This window comes from Dermacentor variabilis, chromosome 7, assembly GCF_050947875.1.
Source record: "Dermacentor variabilis isolate Ectoservices chromosome 7, ASM5094787v1, whole genome shotgun sequence".
NCBI lineage: Eukaryota > Metazoa > Arthropoda > Arachnida > Ixodida > Ixodidae > Dermacentor > Dermacentor variabilis.
In genome coordinates, this window is record NC_134574.1 from 21500064 (window position 1) to 21526000 (window position 25937).

Genomic DNA, 25937 nt, shown 5'->3' on the forward strand with positions numbered 1-25937 from the left:
CAGGCGATTTCCGACGTGCGAGTTGCGAGCAAAGTGCCTGGAAGGATACGTGCCACTGCCCCCTCACAAGGGCTTGGCTGCTGCCTTGGCGAACTGCCTGGATGACATGGATGTTAGTTGCTGCTTATGCATTTACTGGTTCATTTCTCTGAGGGTATGCAGAAATATGTTTGCTGCGAAATGGTGTGGTTTCTTCAATAAGTTTTGGTCAAGTTAGAACAGTTGGCTGAGTACCATCTGATATACCGTATAGGTCAATAATGCTTTAGAGGCTAATATGAGGTTATTTTGGGCTGGTCTGTTAAACTTCAGGAATAGCACAGCATCAACTATTGGAAATCGCAAGCGGCGCGGACAAGACAGTGAAGAACTGGATAGTGGGGTGTGGTGTTATGTATTGGTTTCGGTTTCGGAACCAAGCTGATTTGCCATTAGGGGGCACCGTCGCAGTGTTCAGAATCTATTTAAGTGGTTGCTCTCCAAATAAACGAGTTCTTCTTCTCGGTACCCGCCTGTGTCTGCTTACCATATTTACACGATTGTAAGTCGACTTGAATGTAAGTCGACCCCCCATATCGTGTGACAGGAAAAAAAAGAATAGGAGAACATACCTGAGGGCACATTCGATAATGAAAATTTATTAGTAGCTGACATGGCCACTGGATACTCATCTTCACTAGTGCTGCCATCATCATCATTGCTACGGTCCCACAGCGCGTTGTCGTCTCGCGAAATTTCACATTTGGCAAACGACCGCACCACGACATCTTGTGGAACAGCAGCCCAAGCCGAATGCACCCAACCACATGCAGCCGTCAGAGAGGCTCTTTTGACAGGTCCGGTTGGCGTAATTTCGTGGTCTTCTGCTGCCAGCCACTCATACTCACGGCAGAGGAGGTCCTTAAAAGGCGAAGATCCGGGCTTGTTTCATGACCAAGTCGTACTTCACTGGCAGGGACCAATTGCGCATTTCAGTGACGTACGCTGCAAGCTTAGCCTACAGCTCCGGAAAGCGTGCAGACTTCGGCATGTGCGAAATTTCTCACTTGCCGTCACAGGTGAAAATTTCGCTTCGCTGCAGTCGCCACTCTCGCACCACCTGTTCAGAAACATTGAACTTGCGGCCCGCTGCGCAATGATTTGTTTCTTCGGCGTAAAAGATGGCAGCCCTCTTGAATGCTGCTGTGAACGAGCGCCGAATGATTAGTGGGTCTGGAGCACTCATGACGACTCAGGAAGCATAGAGGTAGCATGTAGCCGGCAGTCAAGTGGAACGCGTCAAACCAATGTCTTTCGTCAAACTATAGAGAAAGCTAAGTGCAACAGGCGAAGAGAAACCTGCGAGCGGTGTCTGCTCTTCTGTGAAGTAACCCCGCAAGCGCCGCCATTCTGAGGGTGCCGCCGCGGATGGAACAGCGGCTTCCATCAACTATCGACACCTCCTCATGAGTGTTGTGTGCACTGTAAAACTCTCAAAAATGTTGAAAAACCCTTCCGAAAAGTGAGCAAACACATGGGATAGCGAAAAGCTGCGGGTAGGGCCATAGAGCAGACATAAAATTCTAACTATGTTGTAGCTCCCATTGGTCTCGCTTTTTTGGCGGTTCCATGTTTTGGTTTCGATTGTAAGTCGACCCCCCCACTTCAGATTTTCAAATTTAAGAAATGTGGTCAACTTACAATCGTGTAAATACGGTACTTTCTTCAGGCCGCCGTCCAGCATGCCCCTGCGTTCCTCTCATGTCCGGTGGGGCATTCATGGCAGCCACGCTGACTCGTCAACTGGCGATGAGGATTAGCCCTTCCGTACCGGCTACACATCGTCGACTGCTGCCATAGTGCCCACAAGATTTACCGGTGAGCTACTCTGCTGCCACAGATGCTGGATCCTGCCCAGACGCTACTAGCGTTGCACCTGCACAACATGTTTTGTCGCCATTCACGACTCAACAACTGGTGACGAGGACAATTCGCTTCCATCGTGGCCAAATGTAAGTGAGGATGCACAGCACTACTGTCAACTGTGATTACATCCTCATTGCTTCTGCCTTCCACCTTTAATTTGGGCCATGCCCCTCCAAAGCTCTCATCCCTGACACCTGGTTCAACGCTACTGAGCCATCATCTTTTAGCCTCACTGCGTCTCCTGTCTCCTGCCTCCTTCGTTCGATATGAATGCTGCAATTCGCCCACCTCCATTCTTGCCATGTCCCAGCATGCTGAAGATGCTGTTTAGAGAAGGACTGTTTGGGATGTACGCCATGTTTGGACGGCATCGTGGCTAATAAATGCTGCAGAAGGACTTTTACCACATTTTATTTTGGTGCCGAAGACTTGGAAAGCCAGCCTTCATTCCCACAAGCTGTTGCTTCTGATTTGGGAAGTCTTTCTACACCGAAATCGTCATGTGGCATGCCAAGAACAAACAGACGTCTTGGTAGTCCCAATTTATAAGTATTGTGAATTAGGTGAACGAACTCATCCAATCTGAACAGTTTGCGCTATCGATGCTTCATATCCTCAATAGCCAATTGCAGGCGGTGAAAACAGAATTATCTGCACTGAACGTCGAGCTGGAAACCTTCATGACGGACGAGCAGGCGGCGGAAGACTATGATTCCGTCATGGAATATGAAAGCACTGCAACTAGCGCTTTGGCCCTGCTTGAGCACTATATGGACAGGCTCAAGGTTTCCACTCAATCTTCAATGACGCAACCACCTGCAGCAGCTGATGGGGACTGACCAGCGACCTCTGAAAGGGAAGCAGCGCTACCTCGATGCGAGTTTGGGGCACGATTGCCCTAGCTAGACCTTTTGTGATTTGATGGAACTTTTACTTGATGGCAGCCGTTTTGAAACATGTTGTGACACTCTGTGCATGAGAAGCCCACTTTATCTAATGTGGATTGGTTCCACTACCTTATTTCCCTTCTTGACGGAGTCACTGCTCAAGCGGTCACTGGAATTCAAGCCACCGTTTTATCGTACTATGATGGACTTGACATCTTAAAACAACGATTTGGGAACGCAAAGTTCATTGAGCAGGAACATCTCAAGAGGCTCTGGACACTGAAACACATGAGCAGAATATTGGTTACACATTAAAAGATAGGAGATGATTGTAAAAGTCAGCCATCTGTTTTGTTGATAGAAAAACAATTTGTGTATCTGTGTAGCACAATGACAGATAGGAAAGGCCAGCTGGCATATGTTACGTTGTATAGATACTATCTTGTTTGTTGTGGCATTGGTTTCTAGCAGGTGGCACCTTAGGAGTTGTATAAAAAATGTCTCTTTTAATACCTAAATAAATTAATGTCCCTTCAATAAAAACGCCAGTTGAGGGTACCTGCTCATGTCGTCCAATACTTTATTTGTGTATTTTATGTGCAACCGACTGTGTGCAGCATAATCCTTCTGGGTTTCTCCACCAGTTACGGTCATGGCGGGAACATGTGGACCAGCCCCTTCAGCTGCCTGCACTGGAGCTCTCCACCACCCAGGGGACACTGTGGCCTTTCGTCTTTGTTCAGAAGGTTGGCAAAGCTTTGTCCCACTCCACTGTGTCTCAAGTGCCCATGGCACAAATGGGCTGACGTATAAAGGGGTCCTGAACCACCCTGCGGGCTTGGCGCAAGAACATAATCAACGGATGGTATATGCTGCTGTGAACATGTCAGCCAAATTTTACAGTTGTGCATGGCAGGTGGAGTTTACAAGCAGAGTGCAAAGTTGCCATTTTCTCAAACACCCTCTAGACCCTAAAAAGAATACTGGGAAAGTACCTTGGATAATTCACTTGCTTGCCTTTATAACAATACTTGCTTCTATGTACCTGTCTTGGTTTTTTGGTACCCAGGAGGTTGACGTGTTAAGCTACACCAGCTCGCTCTGTTTTTGCAATCATTGCAGTTGCCACATTCATGCAACTGCAGCCACAAAAAAATGTGTGTGGCACTCTTTTTTTTTTTTTATTGTGAATGATATTTTGGCATCGTCAGATCACTTTTCTTTCTGACTGTCTGCCTGTCTAACCAAAAGTATGGCCCGATCCCAAGGGAACTGCGGTATGAAAATGGGCCATTCCCATCGGCGTGTGCCGCTCTGTGGCACACACCCATGGGGGTGTGCCACTTCAAGGCAGTGCCTCCAGAAGGATGTCCAAAAAGAATAAGGTACCTTTGGAGATGACACGTCTTGGCTGCTTGCTTACTGGGATTGTTATAAGAGTTCTGCCCAAATATTATGTACGTCATCATACCTACCTAGCCTTACTGCTACGTGGTGTCAGCAGATCTTGCTGTTTCAAGGTATCGCAGTGATGTTGATGGTCTGACATTTTGAGGCCGAGATGTCCTGCATTTATCAACCAAAGTACTTCCTAAGCTTAATTCCTTTGTTTGTGATAAACTTGTGGAACAATTCCTACAACTTCTGAGATACATGTCAGTGCTTGTAAAAGTTTTAAAAGAGTGCGGCATTTTTTGCTGTTTTCAGTGGAAATCACTCAGTCGACTTGCAAAGCAATGCAATGTTGCCTATTAAGTTCTCCTGAAGTGGAATAGTTTAGTTTTTAAGTACTTGTGTTTCAAATTAGTGTCAGGGACACTGAAGTGCAATGTTAACCTAGCTATGCTGTATGACTAAATTACAGCTCTTACAATTTGAACAGGATATTATAATTCGAACCTCATTAAAATGAAGTTTCATCTGACACAAGAATACTTTCACTATATCCGGTATTCGTCATATGCACATGTATTCATGACGCGCTTGTGTTAGCAAGAAACATCTTATATTTACACTCGCACCTCATTATAACAAAACGGGATAAACGAAATAATGAATGTAATCAAGTAAATACAATTCCCCTTGAAGTTCCCATAGAGATCCATGTATTTGAAACTTTGTTTTAGCAAAGCAAAATTGTCCTCACAATTGATATAACGAACTAGGTCCGTCTCCAAAACCAAAAGATACTGACCATTACACACTGAGCACACCACTTTCTGCCTCTTTTGGCATTCATTCAGTGGAGCAGTGCGAAATTATTCGAGCAACGCTGGTCATTCTCACAGCTTTGCTGCAGCCACACACACCGTGGTGGTCACGCACCAAGCAGCAGCTTTTCTTTTCTCTCGCTTTGGCATGGAGCTAGCGAAGCTAGGCATGCAGGCACACCCTCCGAGATCGCAATCTCAGAGGCCATGCCTAGCTGTGCCTCTGCACAGCACACAAAAAACCAGTGCCTCCGCTTCACACTTTTGCTGCGACATGCCACGCTGTGCAGGCTGGTGCAGCTAGGTATGTTAGCAGTAATTTTCTACTAAGGAAAAATAAGTCGAGAACTGACTTAGCGGTATATTGTATTCTGGTAACATTGTTACAATTGGCAGTAAATCAAAAGAAAATGCGATATCTAACATAGCTTCTCCAGATTTATTGTTAGGATTTTTGAGTGATAGAGTAGACCAGTCCAATTTGGCAGATTAAAATAGTTTACCAGGACAACACAATCACCAGGCTTCACATATGTGTGCAGGTAGTTAGGCCTTCTAGTACGCTAAGAACCAAGGGTGTATACATGGCTCTGATAATATACCGTACTTTGCCATGATAGGCCTCGGCATGATAGGATTGGTGACTGTCCTCTGTGCATTCTCTCTGTGTCCCATCCTCAAAATGTGCCGTTATAACCATGTTCCATCAAGCCAGCAACCAATTAGCTTATCTAAGTCTCTTAATCGCTGGCCTTACAAAAGGCACATTCAATATTAGGTGCATCCGGCATGTTGATTATGTGGGTAGAGTCCTTGAGAATTAAGCATACTCTTCCACCTTTGCCTTTGCAATGTTTTCTGTTTCCGCTATATCCATTCGGGACAAATTCTTTGTCATAAATTGTGGGGTTCAACCAGGTTTCTGTCAAGCTGCAAATGTCTGGATTACAAGGAAACAAAAGAGCCTCGAAGTTGATCACCTTATTCATTGTACTTCTGCAATTTATGTTGAGTATTGTCACGTGGTAGTGACTATCAAGAACACAGTAGCAAAAGTATGAATGATGAAACTTGTTATTGGGCGAACTTGTGTCCCTAAAAGCAAGTGACATTCACAGAACAACAGTAGCGGCGAACACAGTCAGTGATAATTAAAAATCTGAGGCTTCAAGTCAAGCATGTTGGCTTTTATACATGACTCATCGAACAGTCCAGCGTAATCACTGGTGCCTGCGTGCCTTCCAGAAATCGCTACACAATTTGTTTCGTGTATACAATCTGGTTACACAAAGTTTGGCGAGAACATACACAACAGATAGAATCAATGATAACATTTGAGTAAGGTCCAAATCATGCAGGTGTGTCTTGCACTGAGCGATAACCTTAAGTTTGCGGGTGAAATGCAGTCTCCATAGAAAAGATAAATAACTACACATGTCAGTATTTTCAGCGAGGGCCATTCATATGTGCGTTGTCAGGTACCGTTTCTGTTAAGCTTATACTGACACCTGTTGGTGTCATTCCACCTAAAAAGCACTTCATCAGTGCTCAGCTTTTCAAACATAAGTTTTACCTTAGACCCTCGTTGTCTCTCATCAACTGAGTTTTCTCACAGCTTTTTTCCCATTTTCCCCCCATTCCTGTATGTGTCTAGAAAAATCTTCGGAGAAGGACAGTTGAGTGCCTTTTAACTTATGGGACATTTTCAGCACCAAATCTTTTTCATGGTAGTCCAGAAATTTTGCAATTACAGGTCTTGTTTTGTGTTCGGTTTTACAACTTAATCTATGTAACCGTTCAATACCAGTTGCAGTTACCATATAGACTCATGTAAGGGCTGCACCCCCAACTTAGCAGCCCAAAATTTTGAAGAAAGAATTTGAACGGAATTCGGTGCCCCAATGCCGTGCTCACACATTGGTGAATTCTTGCACGCTGTGTAGTTCTGCATGCCACTACTGAATGGCGAGAGCTGTGCGGTGGCCTCTGATGCAGTGGTGCATCTGGGGCATGGACAAGTCAAGACTGTGCTGGCACCATTTTTATGAAGAGGTTCAGTCCCATGTGAGGGCCACGCCTCACCAAAATTTGGCCCTTATACGAGTCTAAACAGTATGCCCAACTTTCACTCGATTACCTCTTTTTTCACTCACTTTTCTATCTGCGCAGTAGTTTCACTCTAACATTCTTATAATCCATAAATAATAAAATTATTTCTACATCCTCTGTTTTCTATTTCAGCAACTTCATTGAGCGGTGAATCTAATCTCTTGTCGAGCCCAGATTTGATGCCTCCATTTCATTCATTTTCTTTGGTACACTATCGACGAGTGATGTCAGCTTCCTATCAGTTCCACATACAGTTGCTTCAATTTCTTTAAACTGCTTTGTCAATGCACGAAGTTCAGGTATCTGGCATGGAATTCCCTCCTTTCTCTCTTGTATGTTGCTTGGAGTTCTCTGTATATCATCAATGCTTGAACTAATTTTTTCTGGTGCTGCAGATAGGGGGACATCCCCAGTAAAGCTTTGCCCAGACTCTGCCGCATACAGCGTAGATGTGCTTGGCATTTTCACGCATGTCACTGCCACACTACATTTCCACAGTTGAAGATGGCTCCCGATCAAGCCGCTTGCAACCTGTATTACAAAGAAAACACTTTGATTCAGCATTGGGCTTGTCATGCTGCCGGCATGCCTTCTGGATTGTCAGGGAATTTCTTGTTTTACTATGGGGAGTCATGGAAAATGAGCAAGTAAATTGGAGTTGCAAATTCTCACAGGTTGGCTGCCCCGCAAAACTTTTGCCTAATCAAAAAATTGCCAGTGAAAGAAAAGTGTGATTGACCCAAGGTAATAATTAGACAAGTAATTATGAAAATAATTAACCTTAAAGACCATGTGCAACAAAGTTTTCAACCAAACAAGAATCCCAATTTCAAATAATTTAGACGTGATGTGCCAATGTGACAATTCGGGCGACACACCTGTGCAAAATTTTACGCTTGAGATATGAGTGGATGCGTTACAAAATGCTCATTAAAATGAAAAGTTGAAAGTTTATTTAACATAATTAAGGTGTATAATTGCAAAGTACACACTTTAGGGACCCAACAAATTTGTTAAAGGGTCCCTACCGATTGTTAATAAGAAAAAAAACTTCTGTGGCAGCTGTATTTTTTTAATACTGTAAGATCACATGAAACTGAATTAGCTGAAATAGGTAAGAGAAGAAAATACAGTAGTAGGGAAAATTTCAAAAATTAGGTACATTTTTCTAACAATTTTCCTTTTTTAAGTCATCGAAAACATCGGCACAAGAAAAGAAAAGAAAGAAAAAGAAAAGCGAGGACATGTGCAAGCATGCGCAGTGTTACGCATTTAAGTGAGTGTTTTAATTGTTTAAGAAATGTATGCAATGTTCTTAGAGTGGTTAGGTCACTATCAAACTTATTTCAAACTGAGGCGCCTGTAAACTGTAGTGTAGAGCAGCCGTAATTAGTATTTACCTTAGGCAATAAAAAAATGACAGCGAGATGCGTTCCCAACATTGCGAAGTGAGAGATGGAGCGAGACTGTTGTCAAGGCTAGTTTTTCATTAACAATTTGATGCATGAAGGCTGTCAAATCGTAAATGTTGAGGATGTTCAGGGTTTTAAATAAATCTTCACTCTTAATATGCATATTGTGGCGTGCTATAATGCAACAAGCTCTTTGTTGAAGTGTAAACACCGGTGACAGATGAGTTTTGTACGTGCAACTCCAGATCACTAAGCAGTAACTAATGTGAGAGTGAACAAATGCATGGTAAAGATTGATAAGTATGTGGGGAGAGAAATAGTTTTGACATTACGACAGCACATGCAAGCCATGAGCTTGCATATGCTGAACAGAACGCACATGAAGGTGGAATTTTAAATGGTTATTGATAATAACACCAAGAAATTTTGTCTCCGTAGATTGTTTTATGGGATGGTTATTGTAAACGACATCTGAATGAATAGTCGTTTTCATTTTTTCAGAGTGACATAAGATAAAAACTGTCTTTGTTAGGTTAAGGTGAAAGGCATTCAATGTACACGACGAGTCCAAAATTTGTAATTCAGAGTTAAGCTTATTAGGTTGCATTCCTCATGATCAGCTATAATAAGGTTAGTATCGTCTGCATAAAGTACAGGGGTAGCACACATAAGCTACGAAGGGAAGTCATTTATATAGAGTAAGAAAAAATAAAGGTCCAACTATGGATCCCTGGGGAACGCCAAGGTTAATAAGGGTGCTGTTGGATTGAAAATCACCTAGTTGAATAATTTGTTGCCGATTTTCAAAGTAACTGTGAATTAACGTCAAAGGTATTCCATCAAACCCATAAAGAAGCAATTTATTGCTGAATATAACATGATTGAGAGAATCGAAAGCTTTCACAAAATCTATGAACAATCCCGCAACTAGGTAACCACTGTCTATTGATTTTCTAATTAAGTCTGTAAATGTTGATACTGTAGTTTGTGTGAAGAGGCCATTACTAAAACCAAATTGGTGCCGAGAAAGAATGCTGTGCTTGTGCAAGTAGTCATTAAGGCGCCTCGCAAATATTTTTTTGGGTATTTTGCTGAAGAATGGTGGCACTGAAATTGGATGGCAGTTTTCTATTCTATGCTTGTCCTTTCACCTGTACAGTGGTATCACCTTGGCAATTTTCATCCATTCTGGAAACACACCCGCAACAAATATAGCATTGACGATATGTGTGAGAGCTGGTGACACAATGTCAGTTACAAGTTTAATGACATGTGCCAAAACATTGTCAATTCCAGAGGCTGTATTTAGCAAATTAGAAATAACTGAAGCCACCTCAAGCTCATCTGTAGGGTAAAGGTAAAAAGAAGCATTTGTACGCGAAATGTATGTTGCATCAAAATCCTTACCAGTTGAGTTAATGTGAGACGAAAAATAGGCACTGAAAGCATTACAGATACTTTCGGATGTAATGTACACAACGTCATTGTATATTATTTTTTCTGAAGGATGTTGTTTTACGTCTCGCCCTAGAAACTGGTTCTTCGAATCCTTCCCGTTCTGTTCAATGCAATTGCTAAAATAAGTTTTCTTTGCTTCATAAAGTGTTCTTTTAAGAGTTTGCGAATACGTAGAGTATCTTTCCTTCAAGGAAGTGTTGTAAGGTTGCCTTATTAATTTCCTATACATGTTATATTTCATTTTGATGTTTTTCATACCGAAACTGCAAAAATGTGCTGCCATTTCTGCTCACTGAAAGTGACTTATGATTTAGATTGTAGAGAACCGGTCCTCCATGTTGTTTGCTTCACTTGCTTGTACCAGTCCCGTATATCGGCAAACATGTCACGCACGGCTGCTAGCCATAGAGCTAGTATATAGCTAGCTGCTTTTTGAGTTTTGCTCACACCATCATGCGTCCGTGCTGTTCTTTAAGTGAGAAAAATTCTTCTCCGAGTCAAGCCGGTTTCCTGTATCTGCTTGTCTACATTCAATGGAAGAATGCTAAGGAAGAATACTTTTTAGCATTGGGCCCAAAGTTACAAAATAACCCGAAAGAAATGTGGAAGTGTTTAAAAACGATTAGCAAAGAATCAGTTGGCATCCCGAACTTAAAAAACGGTAGTGTACTTCTTACTAATGATGTCGATAAAGCTTCTTGCTTCAATCTTTATTTCCAATCATCTTTCACAACTCCCTGCCAGAATGAATTACCGCCTATTCCCGACAATGTGTTTGAACCTATGCCGGAACTGGTCGTGACACATGGTGGTATACTTAAGTTACTTGGCAATATAAATGTCTCTTCTGCGAGTGGTCCTGATGGTATACCTTCTTATGTGTTAAAGACTTGTTCTGAGACAATCACCCACTATCTGGTTATTGTTTTTGAGAAATCGTTAAGTACTTCTTGTTTACCTAAGGAGTGGAAAGTTGCAAACGTGGTACCAATCCATAAAAGTGGCCCAAAAAATATTGTCTCCAACTACAGGCCAATTTCTCTAACTAGTGTGTGTAGTAAAACACTGGAGCACATCGTATACAGCTCCCTAATAAAACATCTAGAAAACAACAATTTTTTTAGCAAATATCAGCATGGTTTTAGGTCTGGTCGTTCTTGTTCGACCCAGCTCCTAGAATTCAGCCACGATCTTTTTCATTCATTCGATCTCGGTATACAGACTGACTGTATATTCCTAGATTTTAAAAAGGCATTTGATTCTGTTCCCCATGTTTTACTGTTGTATAAGCTATCATCCCTCGGTATCTCTCCTTCATTGCTTGATTGGATTAAATGTTATCTACAAGAACGCATGCAACGTGTTGTAGTTAATGGCTCACAATCTGATTATGTTGATGTTACATCGGGAGTTCCCCAGGGATCTGTTTTAGGGCCATTGTTGTTTTTGGCCTACATCAATGACATTGCACAGGTTGTGTCATGCAAAGTGCGTCTGTATGCGGATGATTGTGTGATTTATCACTGCATTAGGTCTGCCACTGACCACGAGTGTTTGCAACGCGATTTGGACTGTATAACTCGCTGGTGTGTTAGGTGGCAAATGTCTTTAAACCCCAGTAAGTGTCAGTACGTGTCCTTTACACGTAAACAAAATCCGCATCTATTTCATTATACAGTAGACAATGTCCAGCTATTGCGAGTAACTCAGTATAAGTATCTTGGCGTTTATTTCTCATCGAATTTAACTTGGACTAAGCACGCTGAATATGTTACAGCGAAAGCCTGTAAAATGCTAAATTTTGTTAGACGCAACTTCCGGCTAGCTCCTCCCAAAATTAAAGAACTACTTTATTTTTCGAACGTAAGACCCATATTAGAGTATGCCTGTATGGCCTGGGACCCGCAAACCACAACTCTGTCTAATATGCTCGAGCATGTACAAAACCGCGCAGCCCGTTTTGTCTGCAATAACTATGACTTTACTTCTAGTATTACAGCACTTAAGGATAGCTTGGGCTGGGAATTATTAAGCACACGCAGAAAAAACATGAGGTTGGAAATGCTTTTTAAAATTTATTTCGGCCTGGTTAAAATAGATAGAGAAACTTACCTTTTACCTCCTCATTTCTTATCTCACAGAAGTGACCACTATTTAAAAATAAGAGAACTCATTTGTAGAACAAACGTCTTCAAGCGTTCATTTTTTCCACACACAATATCACAGTGGAATCAGCTACCGCGGGAAATTGCTGATTGTCACACTGAAGCATCGTTCAGAGCATTTCTGCTGAGCATTTAGTGGCGTGAATTTTTATATTGTTGTGTTATTTTTTGCTTGACCAGTTCTGTATTTTGTTGAGCTTATGTACACTGTACATTCCCCCCTGCAATAATGCCTTCGGGCGCTGCAGGTACTTGAAATAAATAAATAAATAAATAAATAAATAAATAAATAAATGAGCAGAGCCTTGGTGCATTCTGCAGGCTGCTCGGAGACGTGGGGCACACGGAGGTGACCAAGCTAAGGGAGTTTAACTACCTTACTCCGAGCAGGCAACTACTGCCACCTGTAGTAAAGGATGGGAAGTAGCTGAGGCTTGGAACAAAGAGCCTGCTTCACATTTTGCCTGTTTTGCTCTGGCGGCACTTACCTTTAGTTTTCGTGCCTCATCGCGGCTGATATTAAAACACTAGGCAATAGCAAAACGACAAGGCACGTCTTGGCACATTCAGGCCTTACCAGCTTGGCACGTGTTGGTATCTTGTACTGCATCGATTTGTGTAATGCTTCACATTTTACTGCCAACAAAAAATGAAAATCAGCAGCGCAAATGCGCCCTTTGATGAATGACTGCTATGAAGGCAGTATGAATGCATTTGTTTACATTTTTGGCGATATGATCTGTCAAATGCATGGTATCCATGAATGAACAATGCAGTTTCTGAGTATATACTTGTAGTCATCCTGAGAAAGTGTTTGGCAAGCAGATCTTGCATGGGTAAATGACCATGCCTGCGGAGTATAGCCTGTGCAGCTTTGTGAAGTGCGGTTTACATGCTTTGCGTTGTGCTTTGGCTGGTCCACATCACACTTGCCTGCTGCGATGCATTGCATGCTTGTGCCCTGAAAGCTATGGCAGGAAAGATGTGTTCTGCTTTCCTCTGCACGGCATTGTGTAGTGCACAGCCATCACTCATGTTCGAGTATGTGTTTGAGCACCCTACAGCCACTTCCGGCATTCTTGGAACAGCTCAAATCACATGTGTAACAATGAGAAAACATGCCGAGAGAGACATCCACCAACCAGCAAATGTTGAGCGATTGATGTGCTTGGGTGCCTAGGTGCAACTGAGAGATCGGCAGTCATGTGTGGTTCTGGGACTTTCAGCATATCCGTGTCACTGCTGCTCACCGCCAGGTGCTCGCATCATCTGCTTAGGTGCTATTTAAAGGCTGCTAATAACAAAATTTGATAGTTACCAGCCCTGCAGCTTTGCCAAGATGACTTTTATTTATTTATTTATTATACTCTTAGGGCCAAAGGCATTACAGAGGGGAGTAGTGTTAATATACAAGCAAAACGTAAACGAAAAATACAATATTCGCTCATAATACAATGTTGGCTATATCATTCGAAGAAAAAAACCCAAAATATTAGCACAATAACATGAAAAACCGACATTACAAAGACCCTGTTTATAGATTGTTAGCTAGAAAATTTCGCAAGTGTTGGTTATTACTGATAGGTACAGCATCAGGAGGAAGGTGATTCCAATCGCGACTAGTCCCGGGCAAAAAGAAGTGAAAGAAATGCTTAGTGTTGCAAATGTCAATTCCAACTTTGTGGCTGTGGTCGATGCTTAACATTACAGCGCAAACACCTAAGACGAACCACAAAAAGAAAGACACGACACACACTGGCGCTGACTATCAACTTCTTTTTTTCCTTCGTCGTCGATGCATATATATACCTAGGCCACACAACCGTGCAGGCGCAGAGGATACATTACTGACATTTGCCAACTTATCGCATACGCAAACTTAGGAATTCAAATTCTGATGGGTGCAGGGACAAAGATGTATCACTGATGCAATTAATGCCTTGTCTTTTAATGAGGTAGGCCTTTAAGGCAAGCCGCACATGCTTATTCTTGCTTTTGCCAAGAATTAATGCCCGATCAAGTTGCGCCTCACAATTGCTGCAAGAGATTATATGCGCAACAAGGTGCGCTCCTCTATCTACATTTTTGTTTACTTTTTGCGCATGTTCCCACATATTTGAATTCCTACGTTTGCGTATGCGATAAGTTGGCAGATGTCAGTAATGTATCCTCTGCGCCTGCGCGGTTTTGTGGCCTAGGTATATATATGCATTGACGACGAAGGAAAAAAAAGAAGTTGATGGTCAGTGCTAGTGTGTGTCGTGTCTTTCTTATTGTGGTTCGTCTTAGGTGTTTGCGCTGTAACGTTAAGTTCAGAATTATGTACCAACTAGGCCCAAATGAAGTTTTACTGTGGTCAATGTGATGGGATCGGTAATGGGGCCTAGAGATAAATTGGTCACGTAGAACAGGATGATAATACAACTTATGAAAAAGAGTTAGTTGGGAAATTTGGCGGCACGCAGACAGGGATGGGAGAGCAAGAATAGACTTCATGGCAGTAATACTAGCGGTTCTATTGTAGTTACACAGAATAAACCTAACGGAGTTATTTTGAACAAGTTCCAGTGCCGTTACAAGTTTGTCCTGACTTGGATCTCATATTGAGCATGCATAATCCAGCTTGGAATGTATTAGTGTTTTATACAGCAATAGTTTAAGTGACAATGGCGCTCTAAGGAAGTTACGATGTAGGTAACCTAACATGCGGTTTGCGTTGCTAATTATATGTTCAATGTGAAGGTTCCAGGTTAAGTTAGTGGTAATGTGATTGCCAAATTATTTGTACGAGGTGACTGATTCTAATTGAACATTGTTAAGGTAAAAAGGAGATATGGAGGTCTTAAAGCGGGAAATATGCATTATTTTACATTTACTAGTGTTAAGTTCCATTAACCACGTTTTGGACCAGGTAGCAACAGCATCTAGATCGGACTGTAAGTGGGTAGTGTCATTAACAGTTCTTATTTCGCAAAAAATAGCACAGTTGTCAGCAAATAAAAGAACGTTAGATTTTAAGAGAGGCACCAAGTTATTGATATAGATAAGAAACAAAAGCGGTGCAAGAACCGATCCCTGCGGAACACCTGAAGAAACGTGGCTAAAAGCAGAGCAGTACTGATTCGCGACAACGAACTGTGAACGATGTGTAAGAAAAAATTCAATCCATTTTAACAAACTAGTGTCTAAATTTAGTTGATTTAGTTTATGAAGCAGTAATCTATGTGAGACCTTGTCAAACGCTTTTGAAAAGTCTAAGAATAAGCAAACAGCATGAGATGATCGATCTAAGGTTTGGTGCAACGTGTGAGTAAAACATATAAGTTGCATTTCACATGAATATGTTTTGCGAAAGCCGTGTTGAGCCGCGCTAAAAAATGAGTTTGATTCCAGAAAGTTAACCAAGTTACTGTAGATTACATGTTCTAGTATTTTGCAACAGCTACTGGTGAGAGAAATAGGGCGGTAATTACAAGGAAAACTTGGATAGTATAGGCTATGCATTTATAGTGTAGCAAAGAGGAGGAACCTACAGTGGACCATCCTCTCCAGTGCTTTGCTTTGGGAACGCCGCTCGTGCTGAGAGTCCGTGCCCTGCTCTGATAGTCAGCCCAAAGTGCTGGAGAAAGCGGGCTACTATAGCATCCTTCTTCGCTGCAATTGTCAATTTAGCCCATGCGAAATGCTGTTGCAGTTGACCTTTTAATGAAAGAGTCAGACAGTTGATCCTAAGGTAACGCATTCAAGGAATATTCATGACTGATTAGAGACACGCAAGCAACTGTTGTATTTGATTTGTGCAGAGCGGAGAATTCTCGCAAATTTCACTCGGAAAACCGAAATTGAATTGCCAAAGAGAGCAACTGTCGTGCCCTTAGCAGACACACGTGGTTGACGTGACTGTTTATGTTCTATTGTCGGGCAAGCTTGAAGTGCACAACCTTATAAAGCCACGGTCTTGCTATAAACTGCATGCTAGCCTGGCTTTTTTTTTGTCATTGCAGCCATAACAGGCATTTCATAATTTATAAATTGAACAACAAGGCACGAATATGGTCACCTTTGCAAGCAATTTACAAGGCCTCCTAAAGTTCCTGTACCCGTCATCTGCAGAGTTCTGTAGCTATGACTGCTATAAAGGCAGATGGGTGTTTAATCGTGAGGTGGTTGCATGCTGTAATTCCTTCAAGAAGGCTCCCTCTATTAGCCTTATTATGCGATGAACCCTGCTCCAATCAGGATTCAACATCATAGAGCCAAAGGACAAAAATCTGTGTAGCTAAGAAAAGCATATGTGTTTCCAATATTGTTGACGTGGTGGAGTCGTGCATTGCTTAGTTGGAGGACTGTGCCAAGTGAATGTGTGTATTACAACAAAACTGTTAACCTCTAGTTGGCCGGAATTTTTTGTGTCTGCGTCTATTAGCAAAAATCTGTACTGATCCCTGCGACAGTGCAGGGCCAGGAGCTCGTACCCCCGTAAGGCGGAGGCTTCAAGCAATCAGCAAAGTGAAGTGAACAGTGCATACATTCTTTGGAATCACGCTCTAAGGACTGTGTGGTGGAGACGGCAACTGCAATGCCAAGAGATGGCGCTACTGGGCTCAGAGACATCACCAACACGTGGCAATGGTGCAGCCGAGGGTAGAGAATAAAGGGTGTTGCCGGAGGCGTCATGTGTACAATTCCTCTCTGACAAGTGGGGGCTCATCCATGATCAAAATGGATAGCATAAGTGTTCTGGAGGAAGTTGTGCAATACCTGGTTAACCAGACAGAAGGGTTGCCCATCCAGCGTGAACTGGAACTCTATAACGTAAGACTATTCCAATCTCTTTTTATTCCAACTCTGCCATTAGCCCTGCCTGATAGGTCAGAGTGGTTCGGGTTCAGCCCTTATGGGTGGGCGTCACACCTGTGTGGGCAGAGCCTGAGTCATTTCGACCTATCGCAAAGGGCTAATGGCCGATTTGGAATAAAAACAGATTGGAATGGTTCTACATTATACCGGTCCAGGTCGCGTCCCCGCTGCAGCAACGATTGCTGACGATTACATTGCCTACCGCGCCGGTAGGCTTAAAGCTGCTGGTGCCTGCCGTGGCTTCCATGACATACGTCGCAACAGAGCCGTCAAAGTTTTTGGCTTTCAATGACCTACAGTCGCCGGAGGTGTTCCCCAAACATTTAGAGAACTTTTGCCTCAATTGTGTCAAGAATTGACTCTGCCAAAAGGCTCAATAATGTGGTGCCAGCTGGCTTGGAGTGCAGTGCTAAGCTGTGGTGGCGCTTTGTTTGCATTTCCACTATGTGGGACGAATTCATGCAAGCATTCCCCGTGGAGTTTGCTTCAATCGATCCAAAATGCCGCCTGAAGGAAGAGCTCCAACAATGCTCCCGGCAACCAGAGGAGAACCTGAAGGAGTTCACCTACGTGATATCGGCGTGCTATGACCGCATCAGTGAAGCCATACCAAAAGAAGAAAAGGTGCAGTGGGTTCTTCGCCTAATGCACACGCAGCTACAAGACCTCGTGGAAGGGCCAACATTTACAACCTTGAAGGAGCTTGCGATGGAGGCAGATGGCTTGAGGAAAAGAGCTTGGAGGCAATGGCAGTACAAACCACTGCCACCACTGACAAATCAGGTTGCAAGGGATCTGGCATTCTGACCACACAGGGCAGCTGCTAACATTTTTGGACTGCTGCCCATGCTGACAGCTGCCACTGTGGGCACTACTACGTCTACCCCAATATCTTTAGCACACCACTGTCCACTACACCCGACTGCGGTTCAACCGTCCTATCTCCATAATCACATTCATCCAGCCTCCACTGTCCCTACGGAGCCACTCATAATAGAGAGGTATGCACGCTTCGCCTGGCCACGGCCTGGTCCCAATCTGCTACCTCACTTCGATGCAAGATCCACTGGGTGGCAGGCTCCCGTTGACAGCATTTCTCATGTGTGTGCGATGTCTGTAAAGACATCATACTTGGGAAGGACTTCCTTAGAGTGACTGGAATATCATTCTATATTGTACTTGGAGATTAAGCAATTGGGACTGAACCACAGTGCATGGTATGCTTCGTCAGACGAGAGCAGCGGGTTGAAAGGGAGCTGGACAGCGAAGAATCCTATGACCTGCAAGCAATCTTTGCTGAGCGACCTGAGTCTATGGTAAACTCTGAAGTCCCAACCACCAATGACCCTGCTCACTTTTCAGCTCAGGTGAATGTAGACCTGTGTCTTGCGCAAGTGCTTGAAATCTTCAGCCGAATTATTTCAGCTATCCCAGGTGCACAACATTTTATGAACATCGAATTGACACTGGGGAAAACCTACTTGTACTTTGCAAGCTTTGCCCTGTCAATGCAAAATACAGGCCATTATGGATAACTGCATCCGTGACCTCCTAGAACAAGAACTCATACACCCAAGCACCAGTCAGTGGACTAGTGCTCCAATTTTGGTTCCAAAAAGGTCTGGCGGCATCCGCCTCGCCATTGATTATCGCCCATTGAAAAACCAAACAAGGGTGCCTGCTTACCAATGCCTAGGACCAACTGGCTCTTGACTCAGCTGGGTCAAGCACAATGGTTTTGAAGTTGTGATCTTTCGCAAGGCCTTTTCCAGATGCCAGTGTCTGAACACGTCCCCAAGACCGCATTTATCTGCCACCAGGTTTTATCAAATCCACTAGGCACTAGGCACAACGCATTTATCGAATCCACTAGGATGCCCATTGGAGTGGCAGGCAGACCAACAACCTTCCAAACATTTATGTACCGAGTTTTGGAGGGTATAAATAATAAATTTGCACTGGCAATCCTCGACGACATCCTGGTTTATTCAGACACTCTGGCCAACCACATGGACCAAATTTGATGTGTACTAGAACAGATTAGAGCAGCAGGCCTCGCCATTAATCCAGACGGGAACCAACTCTGTCATCATACATTCAAGTTCCTTGGACATATAATTTCACCTGGGCAGCGCAGACCTGATGAAGGCAAAGTGCTTGCTGTGTTGCACTATCCTCGACCAGCAACAATCAAAAAACTGCAAGCCTTTTTTGGCCTGGCGGGGTATTATAGGGGCTTTATACCTCGATTTTCTCTCACAGCCCACTCCCACACCAGTCTCTAGAAGAAAGATTCTCGTGGTAGACCAACTAGCAAGAGGGCGCATTCCAGAGACTGAAGCAATCCCTGGCCCATGATGGCGTGGCAAGCCTCCCTGACCTCAACTGGCCCTTTGCGGTGGAGACAGATGCCAGTGGTATCGGATTAGCAGCTGTGCTACTCCAGGCAAGCCCTGAGGAACTGAGACCTGTGTCATATATAAGCAGAGTCCTCACCAAAGCAGAAAAACAGTACATTGTTCAGCAATGGGACTGTCTGGCAGTGGACTGGGCAGTCGATAAATTCAGGCCTTACCTTGGAATTTAAGGAATTCGGAATCAATTGTGATCACTCTTCTCTGTCGTGGATGTTTCATATAGATCAAGCCTCACCAAGAGTCAAACAGCGTGTCCTTAGGCTGCAAATTCCATACTACAAGATCAAACCCAGACCTGCCAGCATTCCAGCAGATGCCCTCAGCAGAGCTCCCTTGAACTGCCCAGACAACCCAAGCCAAACTCTCCCCAAAATGCTGTCCCCATCCAAGAGCCTGAGCAACACGTTACGTTAGAGACATCTGCCCCTCTGGCTATGACAGACAATGTCACTCCCCTGAACTATACGGAACGTCTGGTTGAGAAGCAAGGTCGTGATCCACTGTTTGCCAAGCTGAAAAGCATTGTGCAAGGTACAACACTCATAGAGAACCACTTACAATCACATCTAATTAAGGACTTGGCTGCTTCAACAGAACTGGAGTCTCGTGGGTTGCTTATTCAGCACAGAGGAAACCAAAAGGTGCCTTGGCTACAAGCACGCTTGCGGACTCTGGTGCTGAAAATGGCACATAACCACCCCACTAGTGCACATGTAGTTTTTTCAAGATGTTGCAGCGTGTTTCTTCTTGCTTCGGTTTGTGAGCAGACTGATCTATATATGTCAGATGCTACAGTGTTGCAAAGCAAATCGCCAAAAGCCAGCAGGCTTTATGAGCAGCCAGTGGGCCACTGCACCAATGGAAGAACTTAGTGTAGATGTCATTTGACCATTACCACTCACACCAAGGCACCACCAGTACCTGCTGATGTACAGTACATGTTCACGAAGTTCATTGAATTGTCTCCTCTAAGAGCTGCTACCAGCTAAGCATCGTCGACTGTATGCGGCAAGTCTTCTGTCGGCATGGTGTACCAGCAGCAATTTACAACGACAACGGGCGTCCATTGGCCCATTCAGGCCCTTTGGTGGAAGCGCCTCCTGAAGCGTTGGGCCTAAAATACTGCCATACCGTGCCATACCGCCCCTCTGGACAAATGGTAGAATGTCTTAACAGTACAGTTAAGAAATGCCTCCGGGCCTACTGCACAAACCACAGGGGGTGGGACTCTCGCATCCCCAAAATTGCCTTTCCTTTGCACCGCAGAGTGTCATGACAGGGTGCGGTGTCTGTCGGTGACTGTGTTACGGTCGAGAGCTGCACACCCCATGGGAATTGCCTGGCACCAAGGACAATGTTGAACCACCCGCCACGGTCTACCATGCCTTTGTCAAAGAAGTTCATCCGTGCCTTACCTAGGCCTTTAAATTTTACTCACAGACAACAAACTGCATCTAAAGGCGAAGCAAAACACATATTACGACTGTCACAGGTGACCAGTTGCCCTGAAACCAGGCAACCATGTTCTCCTGGACAGACATACTTTAAGCAATGCGCCAATGTTGAAACTAGCCCCAAGATGTTCAGGTCCTTACAGGGTTACGGAGAATGTTGGTGTTAATGACTTTCTGCTGACAGATCCAACAACTGGGTGCTGTCACTGGAAAGCCATGCAGACCAGCTGACAGCATATTATGAACCTTGACTGGATATGCCCACGACAGGTTCACATTCTGAGGAGGGGGGGGAAGAAGTGAAAGGACTGTGTGTTGGAGAGGGCAACCACAAGGCCGAGAGATGGCGCTACTGGGAGCAGAGACATCATCACTAACACCCCCAGGGCAGTGGTGAAGGCAGAGAATAAAGAGTGTTGTCCGAGGCATCGTGTGTGCGCTTCCTCCCTGACAATGCATGCAACGTACAGAACAGCATATGTTTTAATAAAGAACAAGCACGAAACCATCATCCGAATGACGTAATTGATGATGAGGCACTCCTGATAAAAATGCAAAGCACATAGCACTCCCCGCATATGTTTTCCGGTAAATATTATTGTTGCGCAAGCTGCTGTTGGCGTGGCAGCTTGTGACGTGGGGAGTGACGTTCCTGGCCTTTCATATATAAAAGAACCAGCCCAGCAACTGATTTTAACGTTGTCGCAGCACCGCTATGGGCAGCAGTGGCATGCTGTCAAAATTACCATTATTATCATTACTCTAAATTACCATTATTACCATTACTCTGAAGCAATAAAGCATTGCATACTCCCCCCCCCCCCTCCCGGCAGATGTAGTGGGGGTTTTGAACAGCTTCGCTGGACATCCACTTTCGCAGGGCCGAGATGGCGAGTAAATTTTTTTTAACATGATAGCGTTAAGGGCCTCATGTCACATAAAACCCGGTGTCGCCGCCTGGCATCCAGCATCGGACGTTGCTTTGGCAAAAAGAATTTCGAACCATGCATACCCAACCATGCAGGCTCTCTTTTGTGGCACAAGAAAATTGCTGAACTAATTGAATTTCGTAAGGCAATATACGTAGAAAAATCATAAAGTATGACTTACACACAACCTACAGACATGATAGCATCAGTTTGTAATTTAGGAGTGGTGTGGCCCCCTCGGTTCCTTGCACACCATCAAAAAAAAGGATGAGAAAACCACGAAGCTCGTCCTCGTGCATAGCATTAACCGCCAGCGTTTCCCAGTGAACATTATTGTTACATAAGCTGCAGTTGCCGGGAAGCGTGAGAAGCACTCGGGGATCTTTGAATGCTATTGCATTGTGCTCTTAAAGGCAAAGGTTAAGCATCTTCCAAATTTTTTTTCCAGCGAATGTCGGCAATCAATTTGTCACCACAGTGGCAGTGCTGTCAATAGGACACCATCAGTGTGGGCTGTGCAGCTGCAAGGTAGACTGTGCAATGAGAAATGATCAACTTCCGCAATGACTGCGGGCTGACTTCAGCCTGTAAGTTCAGAGGACAACAGAGCATTACTGATCTTCCTCCATGAAACATAGTTACATCCATTTTGATAACGTTCTTGTTTTAATACTACTGTGCCTTAAATAGACATGAAAGAGAAATGCTAAATCAGTTTACTATACTGATAAAGTATTTTTCAGAACTTTTCATTGTTGATTTGTTTAATAGAATATAAAATGAAGGCCAAACCTCCATTTTCTTGTTTCACATCAAAATGTCAGCGCCGGTACATCAGTGTGACATCACGGTTTTTAAAGCATTTTTATTATTTGGGTTGTTACGGCTCAGTACGAGTTCTCGAAACTCACGAAGTTCAATCTTTGGCTATGTTGCAGTGTAGTCCATGTTTACAAGAAAAAAAAAAATAGTAACTTAGCCCAAACATATGTCAAAATCCTATGGGCTCGTCTAGGGGATGCACCTCAATGGGGCAAACCGAAATTTTGAAAAGAACAAAATTCAGACAGGAAAGCAATTGCGTTCGGTGCCACGATGCTACGCGCATGCATTGGTGAATTTTTGCATGCTGCATGTTTCCGTTTGCTGCTACTAGATGGCAAGTTCTGCGTGGTGACCTCTGATGCATTCGTACATCCAAGGATCTGGGGTGTGCACACGTTTCCGACTGCGCCAGTACCATTTGGCCGAAAGATTCAGTCCTGTGTAAAGGCTGCACCTTGTAAAAAAGTGTGTTTCTTACACAAGTTTCTATAAAGAAAGAAAAAAGCCTGCATGTGCTTTTTTGAGGGGCTATCCTTGCCAGCACAGAGGATGTCATGCATGTAATGTCATCTCCACTAGTGTGTCATTATCATATTGTTATAAATGTCAACAAAATTGAACTGTTACTGACTTAAAGTTATTGGTTGCTGGTTCTTTTGTTTAGTCATTGAAATTTCCCTACAAAAGTAATGGAAAACCTGTAAAAGTCAGGTAATTTTTGCAACGTATTTCACTGGACACCCTGTCAAGGATGCTTAGAATTTGTTGTATTGGAACACATTTTCCCAATATGTCACTAATGGCACACCTACTATCGGTGGCTGCGGCAGCCACATTTTGGTGGGGGTGAAATGCAAAAACGCCTGTGTCCTGCGTATTGGGGCAGTGTTAAAGATTCCCTGGTGGTAAAAATTAATCTGGCGTCCCCCCACTATGGCGTGCCTTATAATAAGATTGTGGTTTTGGCATCTAAAACTCCAGAAATTATTATTATACCTACTGTTGGCACATATCTGCTCAAACTTCAACGTTGAAGTCATGAGAGGCAGGTCTCCAGGCTGCTTGATTCAGTTTCAGTTTGGAGGCCCAATTTCTGATTTAAAATGAGAAATAAGAAAGTATTTTTACATTTTTGTTACTTCTCTCTTGAAATTTTAATTCATTTCTTCAATTCAAGAATGCAGTGAGCGCATTATTGAGGGTCCCTGGCCTTGCACGCTTACGGCAGTGCAGTGCACAATGTACAATACAAAATTCTTGTACAAACAGTATTTGTAATGAAGAATACTTGGTGTGTAAGTTTACAGCACCAATTTATCAGTAGTTCCAACCAACAGTAGTGGCAACAAAGTTATACGCAACGAGGTACAATGAGTATAAATCACTTTTGAGACATACAAGAGGAGAGAAAGAAAGAAAGAGAACAGTTTGCAAATGTAATTCCTGTGCAGGTAGTGCCTGAAAATGATAACAGTGCCAGAAGTGATAACTGCATGCCGATACCAAAAACAATTCAGTAGTGTGAAGGTATCGAGGAATGCAGTGTGGTGTCTTCTTCTTCATTGTTTTTTTTTTAACATTTGACAAAATGAATTGCACTATCTTACATGTGAGAGGAGTTGCAGAGAAATTTAATACACCCACTTTTCTAAGTAGATGGAAACATTCTGAGAACACCTAAGCACTTCTTATGACTTGTGAATGCGAAAGCAGTAATGTTGAATGCCGCTGAGCAGTTCTTCAAGTTTGAGCTCCTTGCGGGCAAGCGAGCACGTTGAGGTGGTTGGTGAGTTTTGATTTGGCCTTACTGAGCTGCAGTTAGAATGTGCGGCTAACACAGGCTTCCGAGAGTGAAGGTGACATGGTGTCGAGGCGATGCCCTTTCCGCTCATGCCATAGTGTGGCAGCAGGTATACCCTTTCATCCACTCTACTCTACCTAGGCCTGGGCCAGCGTCATGAGAGTGCGAGGTGCACCCGTGACGTGGTGTCGCAGCCAATGGAAAGTTTCACTGCTACAGACACCGCCGACTTTTTCGCTCAATGGGCTGTTTGATGCTTTGACATCAAAATTGTCAAAGTTGCACATTAACATGTTGGGTGCTGGTTGTCTGCCTCAACATAAAGTGAATGGTGTCATTTCAGGAAGGGCTGTACTTTGGCTGCCTGCCACTGGTGTCTTTACCACCAGGGAAGCGCCCGGATTTGCTTTCACTGTGAGTACACATCTGTCAAGTTTTCACCACGTCTTGGCTGATATTGTCATGTGGTAGTGACGGTGAAGAAAGCAGCAATACGGTAGAATACAAAACTAGCTTTTATTGGGCGAACCTGTGCCCACAAAAACAGGCTACACTTATAGCACAATGATAGCGGCGAACACGGTCGGCGATCGTCGGAAATCTGATCAGTGGGTCAAGTGCGTCGGCTTTTATAGAGCAGTCGTCAAATGTTCCAGACTAATCGTTCGGACCTGCGTGCCTTCCACAAAGTTCTACACCATTCGCGTCAGGTGATCAAATCAGATAACATAAGGTTCAGCGACAACAGACAGTGTATAGAAGCATTGATAACTTTCCAGAAACTTCGGATACATGCAGGCGCGTCCCACGCTGTGCGATTACATTTGTTAGGCGGCGAAACGTGGTTGCCCGATAAAGATAAGTACACGAGTCAATACCCCCCTCTTAAAAAGCATCGTCTCGATGCTACAAATATAAGAGAGCGAAGCACAAAAGGACACTTATTAAACATAAGTAACAAAACAACAAAAAGAAACAAAGTCCAAAGATCAGTTACGCAAAGCCCCAAAGTTCATTAACGCTGGTAGTACAGTTTGAGTCGCACAACGTGGACTATTTCAGGTCGTGAGCGGCGCCGCTGTGATAGTGAAATGCCGTCTGGCACGACCTCATAGTCCAGTGCGCCAATACGTCGGATGATCTTGTACGGTCCGAAATAGCGGCGCAAAAGCTTCTCGCTCAGTCCTTGTCGGCGTATAGGGGTCCAAACCCAAACACGGTCACCGGGCTGGTACTCGACGAAGCGTCGTCGGAGGTTGTAGTGTCAGCTGTCGGTCCTCTGCTGGTTCTTGATTCGCAGGCGGGCGAGCTGTCGGGCTTCTTTGGCGCGCTGGAGATAGGTAGCGACGTCAAGATTTTCCTCGTCAGTGACGTGCGGCAGCATTGCGTCGAGCGTCGTAGTCGGGTTCCCGTCGTAAACAAGCTTAAATGGCATAATATGTGTTGTTTCTTGCACCGCCGTGTTGTAAGCGAATGTTACGTACGGCAGGACCGCATCCCACGTC

General features: G+C 43.9%; 1 protein-coding gene across 2 annotated transcripts in view; it reads left to right on the plus strand.

The window, feature by feature from the left end:
• LOC142587368 (AP-5 complex subunit mu-1-like) overlaps positions 1-25937 on the plus strand; it is a 243682-nt gene that overhangs the window by 13616 nt on the left and 204129 nt on the right. Inside the window, exons 2-4 of one of the 2 annotated variants that reach the window (XM_075698315.1) lie at positions 4-112; positions 3437-3538; positions 24776-24846. In XM_075698315.1, coding sequence (XP_075554430.1) covers positions 4-112; positions 3437-3538; positions 24776-24846 — 282 coding nt within the window. The remainder of the gene's footprint in view (positions 1-3; positions 113-3436; positions 3539-24775; positions 24847-25937) is intronic. The other variant, XM_075698316.1, reaches the window with a different exon arrangement.